The 18,704-nt window shown below is 46.1% G+C and overlaps 1 protein-coding gene across 4 annotated transcripts in view; it reads left to right on the top strand.

The window, feature by feature from the left end:
* The window catches only part of LOC138530300 (guanylate-binding protein 1-like), a 478,878-nt gene that overhangs the window by 246,113 nt on the left and 214,061 nt on the right, over positions 1-18,704 (top strand). For all 4 annotated transcript variants that reach the window (XM_069640897.1, XM_069640896.1, XM_069640898.1 and 1 more), the window contains one exon: positions 2,946-3,145. In XM_069640897.1, coding sequence (XP_069496998.1) covers positions 2,946-3,145 — 200 coding nt within the window. The remainder of the gene's footprint in view (positions 1-2,945; positions 3,146-18,704) is intronic.

Here is an 18,704-nt window from a genome sequence, read left to right as displayed (position 1 = left end):
CTCCCCAGCAGTCAAGCTACCCTGCACGTACAACATGTTGTCTCAGGACAGGGGGGAGACCCTGCACCCATGCCCACAAACTCTGAATTTAGCAGCTTGGCTCCTGAGGTCATAGAGTTTGGACACCTGCAACTCCCTCAGAGGTGCATGGACATACTCAGGGAAGCGAGGAAACCTAATACACGTTATTGCTATGCCAGCAAGTGGAAACGTTTTGTCATCTGGTGCAATTCACAAGGGTGTCAATCCCATTCGATTGCTCACCCTCACACACTGTGCTGTATCTAACCCACCTGTTGGACACTGGGTTAGTCTTCAATTCCCTAAAGGTTCATCTGGCTGCTCTGTCAGCCTACACCACATCACAACAAAAGGCATTGTGGTGAAAAATACTGGTGATTAAAGCCTTTATGGAAGGGGTTAAGAGGATTTATCCTCCCATCTCTCACCTAGCCCCTGGAAGGGGGTCTGAATGTGGTTTTGACCAGGCTCATGGGAGCTCCCTTTGAGCCTACGCATAAAGCAAGTCTGAAAGACTCAACTTATAAAACAGCCTTCCTAGTGGCTATCACTTCTATCAGAAGGGTTAGCGAACTACAGGCTCTTTCTGTTTTAGACCGCTTTGTTACAGTCCACAAAGATAAGGTAGTTCTGCGCACACATCCCAGGTTTGTGCCTAAATACATCTCGAAGTTCCATGTGAACCAATCAATTCGAACTACCCACTTTCTTCCAGAACCCTACTAACATGGCCAAAAGAAGCCTTCACACACTAGACGTGCGCAGGGCAGTCCTGTTTTACCTGGAAAGAACTAAACCACTAAGGAAGACTAAACAATTCTTCGTTTCAGTGGCAGCTGGTAAAGAAGGGGATCCTGTCTCTAAATCAGCTATCTCAAGGTGGATTGTCAAATGCATCACACTATGTTACACTCTTGCTAAGAGAGAACTGCCCTTCAAGCCTAAAGCTCACTCTACTCGAGGCACTGGGGCATCCATAGCATTCATTGTAAATGTTCCTCTTGAGTCCATTTGCAAAGCGGCAACCTGGAGTTCTGTACACACCTTTACAAAACATTATTGCCTAGACACTCATTCTAGGTCTGATTCTCAGGTGGGACAAGCAGTACTAAGACATCTTTTCTCTACTGTTCCTTCTCACAACCCACCTCCAGCTCCGGGTACTGCTCGCTAGTCTATGCACAGCATGTGATTCTAAGCAGATTAACAAGCATCAGAAGACATGCATTACTTACCGTAATAGCATTTCTGATGATTGTTTCTGCTTAGATTCACATGCGTCCTCCCTACCTCCCCGCTTGGGGTGGAAGGAACATAGACATCTTATTACTTTCTCTCTTTATGTACTCACTCACTATAGCCTTGGGCTCCCTCTATCAGAAAAAATACAATCGGAGGGACCTTGGCGCGTGAAGGATTTTGGGTACACCACACGTCACGATAGGGATAGTGTTACAGACACGCCTATGCTGACGTCCCCTTTCTGTCCCCGAAAGATAAGATGCAATACTCTGCGGTTACTACTGGATGTCGGACCATATGCACAGCATGTGAATCTAAGCAGATACAATCATCAGAAATGCTATTACGGTAAGTAATGCATGTCTTACGGGGATGGTGGGAGGCCCAGCAGGGAACACACAGTAAAGAATACTGTCTGCCTATTCATCACAGTGAGTGGCCCGAAGTTAAGAAGAGTGACACACACTTCCGGGCTCAGCATTCTCGTCCCAGTGAGTGGTCTAAAGCTAAGAAGAGTGATAAATACTCTGGAACTCAGCCTAAGCGTCTTGGTGAGATAAGAACTGGAGAAGAGAATTGCTATGGGTCTGCAATAAGAATAGCAAGGAGGAAAACAGAGAGTCAGAAGAAAGGGAATATGAGGTCAACTGTCTTATGCACAAAGAGTTGAAGAACTGTAGCAACAGAGAGAATAAGAACATAAAAAGAGTCACTCTGTCTCCCTAGTGGAGCGAGGAAGAGAAAGACTTTTAGAGACACAGAAGAGAGATCTTTTTCCAGGATTTTCAAAGCTAACAAAGCCGAGGAGGTGCGGCCTGCCAAGGAAACAAGCATGGGAAACCAGGACTGGGAAAAGTCCCCTACAAGAACTAAAGAAATTGCTTCACGAGATAGCCAAGCAATATCAAGATTGCATACAATCGAGGAGAAGGGAGTCATTCTTCTAGTCTTTTGTTGTTTTCGATTGATGGTATGGCTTAGAGTTGGATGGAGGGCAGACGGTTTACTTTTGGACTTCACAACAGACGAGCACCTTAGTTAGTTTGGTTAGGGAGGGAAACCCATAGACTAGGGATAGCAATGCATTTGTCTTTTATTATTTAAATCAAGAATCTTGAAATTACAAAAACTGGTCTGCCTCCTCCTTCCTTCTGCCCTAGCGCACACTCCTCAACCACATTCTTATGTATACAGGGTAACGGTAAACAGAAGATGTCTTCATGCCTGTACTTCTTTATGGAACTCAACCCTTTCAGATCAGAATCCTGGAAAATTGTGTTTTGTTCCAGAGAAATTGAGAACCCATCCTTTCACCAAGCAATAATCTGATTTCCAAGTGTGCAGTTCTCTAGTTCCGGCCAAGGCAGCCTCCTGCTGCCACTATTGTACTTTACAAATGCCTGTAATGTATTCACGTAACATTCCCCTCTCAGCCCATATATTTTCATTATTAGCACAAGAAACAAAAGCAGTTGGTTGATGTAGAGCATGAATGTGCCAACGTGCTACTTCTGGGTCTATAATATGAGTTTTGGTCTGAGATTTGCAGCAACAGCGTTTCTTTTTTTCCTGTGGGTCATTTTTGGGCAATGAAAATGTACCATATTATCAGTTGCCTCACGATTCCCCTCTAACCACAATGCCATCCTCTGTACTTTGTTTTCCTGACCCTTAACGCCCAGCTATGTGACAGAGCTGACAGAACGTATTAAAGTAAAGTCCAAACCTGCGAGCCGCACGGACACTGATGAGACTGCAGACTTTATGAGTTTCTTCCCCACTTTCATCTGGACAGTGCGGGACTTCACCCTAGAGCTGAAGCTGGACGGGCATCCTATCACGGAGGACGAGTACCTGGAGAATGCCCTGCTGCTTAAGAAAGGTACGTGTTTGTCTCTGTGTCTGTTTGTGGATTACTTAGCCTCCCCAAATTGGCTACATAGTTCAGGTGAGATTGGCCATCCCTGTTTGATTTCCTTAAGACCAAAGGATTTCAGTATTATTGGCAAGTACAAAAAGTGGGCAAGCACCATCCAGTGCAAAATGTTATATGATTCAAAACACTGCTGTATTGCGGCTCAGCCTCTCTTGGTTTGTGCTATAACCAATTATGCAACCCTATGTCACTCGTTCTTTTACCCTTTCTGCCTCTTGTCCTTGGTAGAAACTGAATGCTGAGGAATTGCTCTGTCCTTACACCCCCCTCTCTCCTCCAGTGGGGGACCCAGAAGATGCTCTGCTTACTTACAACCTCCCAATCACTTACGCTCTTGACTCTCTCATCCTCTCTAGCTATGCTATTCATCATTTCTGTTTCCATGCCAGATATCTCACTCACATGTACGCCCTTTAAACTGTCTCTAAGAGGGCTGACCTCCGATAGCATTGGTTATATGATCAGACAGCCAAAGAGCCTTACCTTTGTCAGCTTCCCCCGGTATAAGAAGGACACTGTCATTGCTAAATGCATTTTCTAAACCTCATGGCCATAACACTCACAAAGGTCTGCTCACCATTCTCAATAAATCTCTTTTTCCTTCAAACTCTGCCCCTCTAGATAACTCGTGAACTCTATGAGCATTTGCCTTTGTTTTTTTTCTGAGAAAGTTAGCACTATCCATTCAGATATTGAAGTTAAATCACACTTTTCTTCTATTCCTAATAAAATTTCTCTAAGAAGTGCCATTCTTTTGGCATTTCCGATACCACCTATCTTTCTCAGACCCTTACTTTTAAACTTAAATCTGACTCCTATTCTGCCTCTTACCGAGTTAAAGCTCTTTAATATCAGGCATTGGTCCATCTTTATTGTAATAGGCCATTGTCACTCCCCTACTTGAGCGTTCTTTGGATCTGTGTTTTCTAGCAAATTTCCAACCTACCTTTCTTTCCTGCCCCCACTAAACTTCTTGTTTCTGCTATCGTGAGCTAGTGTCAAGCCTTTATGTCCTTTCAGCGTCTAAATCTTTTCTTGGAGCGGCTTCCGCCCTGGTCGCAGAACAGAATCCTCCCCATTTTAGCTTGCCAGACATGGACGATCTGCATGATGAACCTTCTTGGCAGTGTTGTTGCCCGTGCTATGTTGAACCTGTTTGTGGCTTTTTATACCCTGAACCATGCCACCCTTTTTAGCTGCCTTCGCACTTGGCAGTATTGGGGCTTCAGCTTTTTCATGGACCTCATCCTTCCTTACTCCCCATTTCCAATCTGTTATAATTTACCATCTTTGTGCTTGTGTCTGCTCACCTGTGGTGTTTCTCAGCATGTATGTCTTGCTCTATCCTTTTTAATGTTTACGTTCAGCTTTTCGTAGCCTTAGTCTCACTATTCGAATTCACCTTTTACACCTTTGAAAACGCTAGTCCTGCTGCACTAAGCACTGGATTACACTGCATCTCTGTTTGTCAGCCATATGCTACTGGCTAAGTGCTAAGTTGATTAGGCAAGGCAGACATGGTAAGGGTAGTCTTTGTATGTCATCCTAGTTTGTGGGGTACTCGGTTCTGGCCACTATTTCATACCCAGTTTGTGTTAGAAATGTAAGCTTTATTTTTGATGAGCACCTACCTTGGCTAAACAAGGTCTCCTCTTGCAGTTATGTGCATCTTCTGCACCAAATCTTTGATTTTTCCTGTACTCTGGGTGCATTTCAGTGGCTTCGGCTATTGTACCGTTTCGCTTATATCCTTCCAACTTTCTGAGCCTAGGCATTCCCGCCTACAGTCTGAAATTTCAGTTCTGATGCTTGTTAATCTGCTTAGAATCACATGCTGTGCATATAGTCCGACATCCAGTGGTAACCGCAGAGTATTGCATCTTGTCTTTTGGGGACCGAAAGGGGACATCGGCATAGGCGCGTCTGTAACACTATCCCTATCGTGATGTGTAGTGTACCCAAAATCCCTCACGCCCCGAGGTCCCTCAGATTGTTTTTTTCCGCCCAGATAACTAGTCGCCCTATAGCGGAGATCTTACAAAAGAGACATTTTATACCGACTTGTCGGTTATTCCCTGTTAAGTCACTTCGGTCACAAGAACATCTTCGACGAAGACTGCGGGGTATTAGTCTACGGCTGTGGATTTCGGCGCCTAAGATCCGGCGGCAGGATTTTCCACGTGGTCGGGCCCTCTGGCCCTCCTGTACAGTAGGGAGAGTGGGGTCGGGTTGGCCATATTGTCGGTATGTCTTTCCTCCTTTCCCCTCTTTACCCTTTTGGTTTGGTCATCTTTCCCTTTAGCTATGGAAAGGAGTACTTTTAGATTCTGCCGTAAGTGTAGGGTCAGATATCCTTGGAAGGACAAACACAGGACGTGCAATGCCTGTCTCCCCCTAGAGCACGACGAAAAGCAGTGTGCGGCCTGCAAACTCTTTCGGCCTGAGAACCTTAAGGAACGCCGTGTAAAGCGGTGGTCTGCGTACAGCATGTCGCGGGTGGATCCCCCTTTGCCCACACCACACCCACTGAGAGTGACGGGGGCACCGCGGATGACCAAACATCCATTGTGGATGTTATAGGCCTCGAGGCAGACATTTCTAGGTCCACCACGCCCGTCCCCGACCCTTTAAGGCCTGACTCTGGTCTCGCTACAGGGACAACACCCGGCGACAGGGGCGTACAAACGCATCACACTAAGAAGATAACCCCTACACCGTTTTCAACGTCTTCGTCGAAAAAGGTGAAAGCGCCAACAGGGCTGCCGAAAATTTCGACGGTTTCCTCAGATCGCTCAGATCAAAAGCCTTCCCCGAAGCAGCGTCTTGCGACTGGGCAACCAAAATTAAGTAAGGGCACTACTCCTAAAATTTCACACGTCGAAATGTGGAAATCTGACGCTGCGACGGTCCCAAAGGTCGCGGTAGGCCCGAAAACTATGACTAGGCCTCTACCTGAGAAACCAACCATTAGGCCCTCTAGCGCCGCGGAAGGTAATATACCTACCGATAGACCATCGGAGCAACTGTCTCACACCGATTCGGCGATTATCGAAGACAGCATCGAAAGAATTACGGCGACGGTGGGTCTTACCCCGGTTCCACCTAAAGTCATGGGACAAGCCGGGGAAAAATCTTCAGATGCGGTTTGGGATCCCGATTCTTGTGATACGTATGAAGATAGTTAAGAGACTCTTTTTCGGCGCCGTAGGACGGAAAACCATGTTTTTCCCCCCGTAGGCCCGCTTGGGTCCTCTAAATGGACTAGAAATTCGGAGGGTGTATGGATCGGCTGGAGAAGATTATCGTTTTTTCTGATCATCCATCCCCAAAAAGGTCTCGGGTAGAGCCTAACCTCCATTTTCCGTCGCATTTTCAAGAAGATCAGTCTTCTGTTCCCATCCAGCAGGAAGACACTGTCCACATGGACACATTATAGGGACATTTATAATGAAGAGGAAGAAGCTTAATTTCTGCAGAATTCTGAGGAAGAACAGCAGGGTACCACAGACAACTGGGAAGAAACTCAGCAGGAAGGAACAGACCCATGGACACAGCAAGATCAGGACACTGATGTTTTGTGCCTAGATTCTCCTCCGTCCACTCCGGCTCGCCAGGCCTCACCTGTAGATGACCAAATGGCCTTCAACTCCATGTTGAAAAAAGCAGCTGAACACTTTCAAATCTCCACTCAAGAGGCTGTGCCTGAGCAGGATTATGTAGAGGATATCCTTAAGGAGAATCCTCCATCTAGCCAAGCCATCCCCCTCCTTAATTCTATCAAGAGAAGGTTGGCCCCCTCATTGGTATCACCAGCTCAAACTCGGGCAGTGAACCCAAGAGTGGAAAAACTATTTCGCCCTTCCCCTTCTGACCCTCCATACATCAGAGGGCATGCCATCCCAGATTCATTGGTAGTGACTACCACCCGGAAAAGGGCAGGAATATCCCTTGCCACGGGGGAAGCACCTCCGGACAAGGAATCCAAAAGACTGTATGCTCTAGGCAAACGAGTCACTTCAGCTGCCGCATACACTACGCAGATTGCTAATAATACCACACTATTGGAAAGCTATGCTGACGCTCAGTGAAACCTGCCTCAGGAAAGCCTCCAAGAGGTTCCTGAACGCGCCAAATCCAAGCTTCTCTAAATTGTAATCGAGGGAAGACAAGTTAACCAGCATGTGATCAAAAACACCCTGGACACTGCGGAAACAGCAGGCGGGTCTCTGGCCCAATGGACACTGCTGAAAAGACACGCGTGGCTGTGTACTTCCGGTTTTAAACCGGAAACACAAGCCTCCCTCATCAATAAGCCCATTGAGGAATCTAACCTTTTCCGGAAAGGGGTGGATGAGGCCTTGGAAACGGCTAAGAAAGAGCATGAGATTCTTAAGTCTCTGCAACAGATCACCCAGAAACCTTCCCCCCAGAGAGGTAATAACTTTCGGTGGTCTATTCGAGGGCAAGCCCCTGCTGGTCAAAACAACTATGGCACAGGGAACTTCAACACAGGACAAAATTCGGGAATCCCCGCATACTATCCTTCAAGGGATCATAAAAGCAGCAAAGGCAGAGGTAGAGGCCCCAATTACAGAGGAGCCACAGCCTCTGGTGAGAAATGATCACCAGATCCAGGTCGCCTCCCATGTCACCCCGGTCGGGGCGCGATTAACATCTTTCCTCATGGCATGGGAGGGGATAACTTCAGACCAGTGGGTCATAAAAACGGTCGCCCACAGGTACTGTGTGGAATTTGCCCGACCTACACAATTCAGACCGCCGCGCTCACGGCCTTTCACCGGACCATCTGGAGATCCTGAATCAAGAGGTGGAAGCACTGCCGGGAAAGGACGCCATAGAAGCCGTCCCTATTCTTCAGGTAAACAAGGGTATTTATTCAGTGTACTTCCTTGTACCCAAAAAGGACCTCACCATGCGCCCTGTTCTAGACCTGCGCCCAGCGAACAAGTTAATAAAACCCCAGAAGTTTTGCATGGTAACACTACAGGAGGTGATCCCACTGCTGAAACAAGGGGACTACATGGCAACATTGGACATGAAAGATGCATACTTTCATATTTCAATGTTGCCAGCGCACAGAAAATATCTAAGGTTCATGATAGAGGACAGGCATTACCAATTCAAGGTACTCCCCTTCGGCATCGCCTCAGCGCCAAGGGTGTTTACCAAAGTCCTGGCAGTGGCCACAGCAAACCTGCGCAGACTGTCGGTCCCAGTTTACCCATACCTCGACGACTGGCTCATCACGGGGGACTCATTCGACACATGTTTTTCGAACACCCAAAAAACAGTAGATCTTCTCTTCAGTCTGGGTTTCGCAATCAACCGAAAGAAATCCAGTCTAGTCCCCAGTCAAACAAAACAATTTCTGTGAGCTCTAATTCGGTCAGAAGACGGTCTCGTCTTCCCCTCCAATGAGAGGGTTCAGAACATGCTTTTTCAGATCCCTCAATATGTGGCCAGTCGGGAGGTGACGGTGCGCAAGGCCATGCGCTTGCTAGGAATGATGGCGTCATGCATATACTCCACGCGCGGCTGCGCATGCGTTCCTTGCAAGAGTGGCTCAACAGCCAGTGGTGTCAGGCCAGCGGACAATGGGAAGATCTGGTAGTTGTCTCGCCAGCCCTCGTTCTCTCTCTGCAGTGGTGGTCAAGACCTTCAACACCCCTGCAGAGGAAACCACTCTAACTACAGGCGCATCTGTCACGGGGTAGGGGGCTCACCTGCTTCAGCAGACAGCGCACGGAGTGTGGTCCCCTCAGGTAACGTACAACCATATAAACTTACTGGAGCTATTAGCAGTGTTCAAGGCCTTGAAGGCCTTTCAGGTGCAACTACAAGGGAAGACAGTGCTGATTCTAACGAACAGCACTACAGCCATGCATTACCTGAACAAACAGGGGGGCACTCACTCTGCAGGGCTATCCAAGCTGTCCCAAAACATTTGGATATGGGCTCTCAAACACAAGATGTTTCTGTTGTCCCAACATGTTCCAGGGGAACTCAATCTTCTGGCAGACGTGCTCAGCAGAGATTTCCCTCTGCGCGAAGAATAGCGGCTACACAAAGACATTGTGTCCAACGTCTTCGCAGAATGGGGTTTCCCAGAGATCTACCTGTTCGCTACTCAGGAGAACGCCCAATGCCAAGAGTATGCCTCCAGGTACCCCCAGAACTGATCCAAGGGGAACGGTCTCTGGATAACCTGGTCAGGGAAATATGTCTACGCTTTTCCCCCGAACCCTTTCTCAACAAGATAGTGCACAAGATGCACCAGGAACCAGTTAACATGATACTGGTGGCTCCCATGTGGGCCCGCCAACCCTGGTTCGCTCACCTGATGTAAATGTCCTTCTCCCCACCAGTGAAACTACCCTGTCCGTACAACATGTTGTCTCAGGACAGGCGGGAGACCCTAGTCCCATGCCCACAAACTCTGAATTTAGCAGCTTGGCCCCTGAGGTCATAGAGTTTGGACACCTACAGCTCCCTCAGAGGTGCATGGACATACTCAGGGAAGCTAGGAAACCGAACACACGTTATTGCTATGCCAGAAAATGGAAACGTTTTGTCATCTGGTGCAACTCCAAGGGCGTCAATCCCATCGATTGCTCACCCACACACATTGTGCTGTACCAAACCCATCTGTTGGACACTGGGTTAGTCTTCAATTCCCTAAAGGTTCATCTGGCTGCTCTGTCAGCCTACACTGCATCACAAGAAAAAGTGTTGTGGTGGAAGATACCAGTGATTAAAGCCTTTATGGAAGGGGTTAAGAGGATTTATCCTACCATTTCTCACCCAGCTCTTGGATGGGACCTAAATGTGGTTTTGACCAGGCTCATGGGAGATCCCTTTGAACCTATGCATAAAGCAAGTCTGAAAGACCTGACCTATAAAACGGCCTTCCTAGTGGCTATCGCTTCTATTAGAAGGGTTAGCGAACTGCAGGCACTTTCTGTTATAGACCCCTTTGTTACAGTCCACAGGGATAAGGTAGTTCTGCGCACTCACCCCAGATTTGCGCCTAAATTCACCTTGAAGTTCCATGTGAACCAATCGATTGAACTACCTACCTTTTTCCAGAATCCCTCTAGCATGGCCGAAAGAAGCCTACACGCACTAGATGAGCGCAGGGCAGTCATGTTCTACCTAGAAAGAACTAAACCACTGAGGAAAACGAACCAATTTTTCAGTGGCAGCTGGTAGAGAAGGGGATCCTGTCTCTAAATCATCCATCTCAAGGTGGATTGTCAAATGCATTACACTATGTTACACTCTTGCTAAGCGAGAACTGCCCTTCAAGCCTAGAGCACATTCTACTCGGGGCACTGGGGAATCCATAGCATTCATTGCAAATGTTCCTCTTGAGTCCATTTGCAAAGCGGCAGCCTGGAGTTCTGTACACACTTTTACAAAACACCATTGCCTAGACACTCTTTCTAGGTCTGATTCTCAGTTGGGACAAGCAGTACTAAGACATCTTTTCTCTACTGTTCCTTCTCACAACCCACCTCCAACTCCGGGTACTGCTTGCTAGTCTATGCAGAGCATGTGATTCTAAGCAGATTAACAAGCATCAGAAGACATGCATTACTTACCGTAATAGCATTTCTGATGATTGTATCTGCTTAGATTCACATGCGCCCTCCCTACCTCCCCGCTCGGAGTGGAAGGAACATAGACGTCTTACTACTTTCTCACTTTATGTACTCAAACACTATAGCCTTGGGCTCCCTCATGGCAGAAAAATACAATCGGAGGTACCTCGGTGCGTGAGGGATTTTGGGTACACTACACGTCACGATAGGGATAGTGTTACAGACACGCCAATGCAGACGTCCCCTTTCGGTCCCCGAAAGACCAGATGCAATAATCTGCGGTTACCACTGGATGTCGGACTATATGCACAGCATGCGAATCTAAGCAGATACAATCATCAGAAATGCTATTACGGTAAGTAATGCATGTCATTCTGCAAAGGTCAGTGGCTCGTCTTCCATTTGGTCTGTGCCATTCTACCCACATTTCTTTCTTATTGGGTAAACTTCCTTAGTTACCTGTTAAATAAAGGGTCCAGTTTAAGATCCTCTGTATTGTTTTCATATGTCTTTAAAAATGTGTCCCTAGCTCATTCCATTCTAAAATGTCCTTGCACTGTTTGTTGGGGTGACTTTGCTCTTCCAGTCTTGCCCGTCTTACTGTACCAGTATTCAATCAAGTCTGTGGGGAGAAGGATACTGCCTTTTCAGTACAGGCCTGTGCTCTCTGAAACCCTCTGACAATGGACATTTGTTCTGTCACTTCTTGACCTGTTTTCCTTTGGAAGCTTAAACTTGGCTTTACTCTGATGCCTTTCAGCTAACTCAGGCTTTCATCATTTTTGATGTTGATTAATTGGACACTATTACATTGGCTAAAAGTAAAGTTGCATATGTAGCAAGCGTATTTGTCATGCTAAGTATTTTATAGAGCACCTGTGCACCCAAAGGTTCTGCTGAGGTAGTGTCTAATCTAAAAAGAGAGGAGAAGGAAGATCATGCAAAAGAGATCAGAACATGATAATGAAAAAATATGGAGTGTTGTTCAAGGGAACAAAGATGAAGTGTTTGTTTGTTTTATTTATTTCTATAGCGCACCTTAACCCGGGGGTATCTGGGCCCATTCGAAAGTTGCAGATGTTACAGACATACATATATAATATAAAGCAGATTTACAGAGGCAAGATCATAGTTACATAATTACATTATTACAGCATGAACGATATGGAAGATATTACGTTATTCGGGTTTTGCTACTGTAGGTTCGGGATGAGGTAGGTAATACTACTCGGTTAGCCATTTGATGGAATTGCTTCTGAAGTTAGCAAATGACTTGGATCTTTTTAGGAATAGTGGGGGCGAGTTCCACAGCTGAGCAGCCATGCCAAGGAAACTAATTCCACCATATTTTTGTAATTTGTATCTTGGGACTATTAAGCCGAGTGTATTAGTTGACCCAGTGGCTCGGTTGGATGGATTTAACATAAACGTTTCTGTTAGATACCTGTGGGCCGTCTGATTCAGTGCTTTATATGTGATGTATATAGTTTTAAGTTCAATCTTGTCTTTGATAGCCATTTATGTTGTCTACTTGTTGCAGATATGTGAGCTCTTCTTGAGATACTCAGAGCTGATCTGAGAGCATTGTTTTGCAGGGTTTGTAGTTTATTGAGCACACATTTGCTGGCTCCTAAGTAGAGTCCATTGCAATAATTCAACTTGGACAGTATTAATGCAAACCCCAGAGTAAGGGTTTGCATGCCCTGGTTAATTTCCCGGCGAATGCTGTGGCTGAGGCCGTGGCGTTCACCTTTTCATGTAGGTTTAAGGTGGCCTAGAGTTGTTACCTCTTTGGCCACTGGGATCTTGTTTCCGTTGAAGGAGGTGTAGTCTGAGCTCAGTTTTTTTAGGTTGGCTGGAGAGCCTACAATCAGTAATTCCGTTTTGTCATCATTCAGGCAGAACCTGACCACAAAAATGATGGGTGGAAGGTTTCGAATGAATCTAAACCACTGGCAATTGCTCTGGGCCAACCTTCCACACCACCGTTTTTTAGCCCGTCTGCGCCATTGCAAAAGGGGTCCAGCCATGTGCAAATCAGTCAGCAGCTGCCGCCACCGAAGGTAGCAGCCCAGCCCGAACTGCTAGGCCAGGTCCCCTCTGCACAGAAAACCAAGCAACCCCAGACATGTTTCGGCCTTGTTGGACCTCCTCAGTGAGGTGCAGCCTGGTTCCCTGTGGTGCAGCGAGCAAGGGACCCACGTCTGGGCATACCCTCTCTCACAAGGAGAAACAAACTGACCACAAAAGTGATGGGTGGAAGGTTTCGAATGAATCTAAACCACTGGCAATTGCTCTGGGCCAACCTTCCACACCACCGTTTTTTAGCCCGTCTGCGCCATTGCAAAAGGGGACCAGCCATGTGCAAATCAGTCAGCAGCTGCCGCCACCGAAGGTAGCAGCCCAGCCCGAACTGCTAGGCCAGGTCCCCTCTGCCCAGAAAACCAAGCAACCCCAGACATGTTTCGGCCTTGTGGGACCTCCTCAGTGAGGTGCAGCCTGGTTCCCTGTGGCGCAGCGAGCAAGGGACCCACGTCTGGGCATACCCTCTCTCACAAGGAGAAACAAACTGACCACAAAAGTGATGGGTGGAAGGTTTCGAATGAATCTAAACCACTGGCAATTGCTCTGGGCCAACCTTCCACACCACAGTTTTTTAGGCCGTCTGCGCCATTGCAATAATTCAACTTGGACAGTATTAATGCAAACCCCAGAGTAAGGGTTTGCATGCCCTGGTTAATTTCCTGGCGAATGCTGTGGCTGAGGCCGTGGCGTTCACCTTTTCATGTAGGTTTAAGGTGGCCTAGAGTTGTTACCTCTTTGGCCACTGAGATCTTGTTTCCGTTGATGGAGGTGTAGTCTGAGCTCAGTTTTTTTAGGTTGGCTGGAGAGCCTACAATCAGTAATTCCGTTTTGTCATCATTCAGGCAGAAGCTGTGTGTGGCCATCCATGCCTGAATGATGAGATGGATTTTGTTAATTAATGCTACCAGGTACGTCATTTCACCAAAATGGCAGGGGTAGCGGAAGTGACATCACATGACCCCTGACCTCTGATGACATCAACGAAAGTGATGTCATTTGACCCTACCCCGAATGACATCACAGTAAGCGATGGAACATGACCGTTTACCCCTTGACAAAACAGGAAGTGGCATCACATAGCATTGATTCTAAGTACACTATGAACAATATGGTTACAATATCACTGTAATGTGATATACATTTCATACAAGAATGGATCACCATATGTATCGGCAGACAAAAACATGCTATAACTGCATCTTGCAACAAGCAAAATACATAGGGTCTCATTATAACCCAGACGGGACGGGGTTAACGGCGCTGTTAAAGGTGCCGGAGCCGTCAACTCCGTCCTGCCTGATTACGAGGTCCCCTCGCGGGACCCGCTCTGCACGTCTGGTAAAACCAGACGTGCAGAGCGGGTCCCGCGAGGGGGAGGGGGAGGGGGAGGGGAGGGAGAGGAGGAGAGGAGGAGAGGAGGAGGGAGCAAACAACGGGCCGTTCGTAATCGGCCGTTGTTTGCTCCCTCGCCCATTCCCATTCAGCCCTATGGGGGCTGAAATGGGAATGGGAACGGGGAAGGTCCGGGTCCGGGTTCCTAGAAGGAGGAATTACCGGGCCCTCCGAACTTGGAATGGCCCGGTAATTCCTCATTCTGGGAACCCGGATGCGATTTCGGCGGCAGCCATGCCACCAATAGCGGCATGGCTACCGCCGAGATCGTAATGAGGCCCATAGTCTGTAATGGATGCTTATTCTACTCTAAATGCTTTTGGAGGATTTTGTCTGCATTGTGAATTGGAGGTGTTTAAGAACAGACTAAATCGGTGACTCACCCCATGAAGTGTGCCTGAAATAAACCTTTAATGGGTCTAGCAATTATTGCATTGGATTTCAGAAAGACAAATAGCTCAAATAGCCACATGGCATTGGCCACAGCCCAGGAGCTTCAATTTGTAACAAAAAAACACAAAAAAGGAAAATGTTTTTTTTTTTTTTTTTTTAGGGGTAGCAAGGGAGACCACAGGAGTAGCAAGGGAGACATCGGGGGTCGCCACTGCGACCCCTGGCGACCCCTAAATGACGTCCCTGAATGCTACATCATCTTCATAAGTACCCGACAGCGGAAGGAGGATCTGGGTGTCGTCGGCGTAGTTGGTGTAGGTGACACCCAGACGATCCAGTTTATCGAATAAGGGCTTCATGAAGATGTTGTACATAGTAGGTGATACACAGGAGCCTTGGGGTACTCCACATGTGATGGGAATAGGGTTGGCTGCTGCTGATGGGGAGAAGACTCTCATAGTCCTATTATTTAAAAAAAGATTGTATCCAGGTAATGGCACTGTGGGAGAAGTGGGCTGCAGAAGCAAAGTGGTTGCATAGTACCTTATGGTCAACCAGATCGGACGCTGCAGACAAGTCCAGTAGTAGAAGTATGGCCATTTTCCCTTTGTCCTTTAGTTCATCAATCTGAGCTTTAAGTTCAGTGAGCATCGTCTTAGTCCCATTTTGAGGTCTAAATCCCGATTGGCGAGTTCCTAGGAGGTGGTTAATCTTTAGATATTCTTGGATCTGTAGATAGCTACTCTGTCCAGAATCTTTAATAAGAAAGGGACTGTTGTAATTGGCCTATAATTTGTGGGGATGGTCGGGTCCAGAGATTGTTTTTAAGTAGGGGTATGACCCAGGATTCCTTTAGGTTACTGGGTACCATGCCCAAAGTAAATGAGGCGTTGATTAGTTTGGATGTGAAGGGTGCTAGGTTTCTAGCAGCATCTTTAATTATTTGCGTCGGGCAGCTATCGCCTTGGCATCGTGTGAGTTTGAAGGAGGCAATGATTTTTTGTACCTCCAAGGCAGTGATTTTGGAGAATTTGAAGTCCTGAAGTGGATTGGTATTTGGTTTTGTGTCATGGTGGATGTTGCTTATGTTTTGTAAGTTTTTTTTATTTTTTCAGAGATTTTAGATTGCAGAGTGGCTATTTTATTGGTGAGAGCATTCTGAATGTTCGTGCACCAGAGTTGGTCCTTTACGCATGTATCCACTGGGGTGATGGGCGTCTCCATCTCTTTAAGGATCACAAATAGCTCTTTGGTGCTAGAAGTGGCCTGATTAATTCTATTTTTGATTAATCCCCTTATAGTGCTCAGTATTTCTTTCGTCTACTCAGTAGATATATTTCTTAGGTTTGTTTTGATTTGTAGCGGAGGTGGTGAGCTTCCAAATAGATTCTAGCTTTCTTTTTTCCACCCGCAGATTTTTTTATTCAGGAGTGAACCCGGAGTTCAAATGCGCTCTTGGTTTACCTTTGCAAAGTTTGAGAGGGGCAATGATATCCAAAGCTTTGATCATAGAGGTATTGTATATCTCTACTAGTTTGTTAGGGTCAGAGATTGTCCCCGTTGTCTGCGAGCTTTGCAGCCCAAATTGAGACATTTAATTTTTGGCGGAAGGTCAGGGAAAGTATAAAGTACCACAGGAGTTGAGTTAAAAGTGAGATTTATTGTTTGTTTGTTTGTTTTATTATTTGCAATACGCAAGCCTCCCCTCCGTTAACAGTGCGCAGCATTTACATTTACATGAGATGAGACATGAGAAAAATATATACATACACATATGTGAGGTGAATAGAGAGAATTCAAAGATGACACCCAGCTTGTTCGCCACCCATGATGGTGAATGTAGGGGTTAGGTTTACAGGTACACTGTACAATAACATTTATTTACAAAAACACAATCGTATTGCAATTATTTAAACCGGGATTTGTACTTCACAATCAGCTGTGCTTCGGGTGGGCATGGCACAGTCGCAATGTTCGGTGGCAATGGATCACTGCTCTGCACTGAAACGTCCAAAATTCCATATCTGTGCTTCTCTAACACAGCAACAATAAGGCCTTTCACAAAGTCAAACTGCATTTCATCATAGACTGGTTTGATCACCCATTGCTTACTTCGTTTTGAAAACACCTTAGTGTAGCGAGGCATCCTTACTTTACCCCTAGTCCTAGATTGTTCACGTCCGACATTGCTGTTATGGGCCAAGACCGCTAGTAGAGTGCGATGTTTCATGCCCCGAAAGCTAAAATGCAAGAGCTTTGGCCTGTACTTTAGGCACATATTGTAGAACACCTCCAAATCTCCTGTGTGACAGAATTCTGTCAGTCCTCTCAAATCTCTTGATATTGTTTTGTCGAAAACAATCTTCTCAATGGCTTTGTGTGTCGGTGAAGATGGAATCAACCACTTCTTCTTCCGTGCCTCCTCTGGGGACAAAGGGCCATGTTCACATTGGTGGAAATGTTCATTTGCTGTCCAGCGTTGAACGTTGGTACAGTAGTGCATCAGTGACCGCCATTTTTCAAGTAGTATTTCCACTGACCCCTCACAAGTTTTTGAGCTCCACCAAAGATGGTTGGTGATAGAATGTGACCACTGCAAAATACTTTCAAAACCTTTTTTTTTCCCTGCAGCCGAGATTTTGTTATTGATTGATTTAGCAAGATGCCATACGTCAAATTGATGTTTAATATGTGGGAACTGCTCTCTCATTGTCTTGGCAATTGAAACGTGTCTATCTGTGGCTATGAGGTCGATGTGCATTCCCCTCGATTGTAGATATTCCACTGATTTTATAAAACCTAGTTTCTCCATGGCCACTGAGGATGTACATTGTGTTACCTGCACGACCACCGAACTCACAATTTTCTTACTATCCATGTCCTGAAAGTGGTAGGTGCAGTACTTGGCAGAAAATCCAGGGCTGTCGCACTGTCCATCGCCGGCTAGCCTGAATCGTTTGCCTTCGAATGTACTTGCTAGAGACAATTGTTCAATTTTCCAAGCATCACTAATGGCCGGAAACAGATAATCACATTGGTATGTGTAGTACAGCGCTTTAGAAATTAAATGGAGTCCCACAAACTGAAAGAAGGCCTCTAACTTTCTAAAACTGGAGCCACTAAAAAGTGATGCAGCTGCACACAGTAGATTGCCTGCTGGCAGTTTCCCCAGCATCGGTTGTGCAGACCATGAGAACCTATGATTTAATCTATAGGCGGCATTTATTTTGACGTTACTGCCTTTTATTTGACGAGTCACATTAATCAATGGCTTCCCACATACTTTCCCTCTAAGGGAATGCACACATTTCAGCATACTTATAATTTCCATCAAACAACTGTCGAATACAATGTATTTGCTCTCTTTCATTAGACTGTCATCCTGCGTCAACGTTGTTTCGGCCTTTGACGTTGTGGAGATTTCAACACATTGGAAAGTAATATCGCTGATATCAAGTTCTGATGCGTCTATGGATGCTGCGGCTGGTTTATTCTCTGTCATTTCAACATCTATTACTTCAACATTGATGGGAGAACACAACAATGTCGACAGGTTTTTTGGTGGCAAATTTTTGGCGGGTGTAGATTGTGTAAATTGATCTGCAACTACTTCAGAGCTATCTTCCATACATTCAATAACATCTTCTTGTGGTGGTGCGGTCGCACTGTAGCTATGGTCCAATGCAACTTTGCTATAGTCTCCAAACACAATTAATTCATGTTATGGCCATTGGACATGAGCATCTCGAGCCTGAACAAGCCTCGCCTCAATTAATAGTTCCTCCATAGTGTACACGGTCTGGCAAGGCACATCTCTCATTCGCTTCACTGTCTGTGTGTGTATAGTTCTGACACCCACGGGTAACTGGAGGAGAGATTGGAAAAGGGATGTTCAGTTTAAACACAAGATGGAGTGTAGTAGAATTGACTGGAAAAAAACATAAAATAGTCCCCAGCACAAACATTTTTTTAAATTTATGAACTGTTTGTAACTAACCTTTTTTTGTTTTTTT

This window comes from Ambystoma mexicanum, chromosome 1q (assembly GCF_040938575.1).
Source record: "Ambystoma mexicanum isolate Mex_15411 chromosome 1q, UKY_AmexF1_1, whole genome shotgun sequence".
NCBI lineage: Eukaryota > Metazoa > Chordata > Amphibia > Caudata > Ambystomatidae > Ambystoma > Ambystoma mexicanum.
This window is presented reverse-complemented; position numbering and strand designations above follow the sequence as displayed.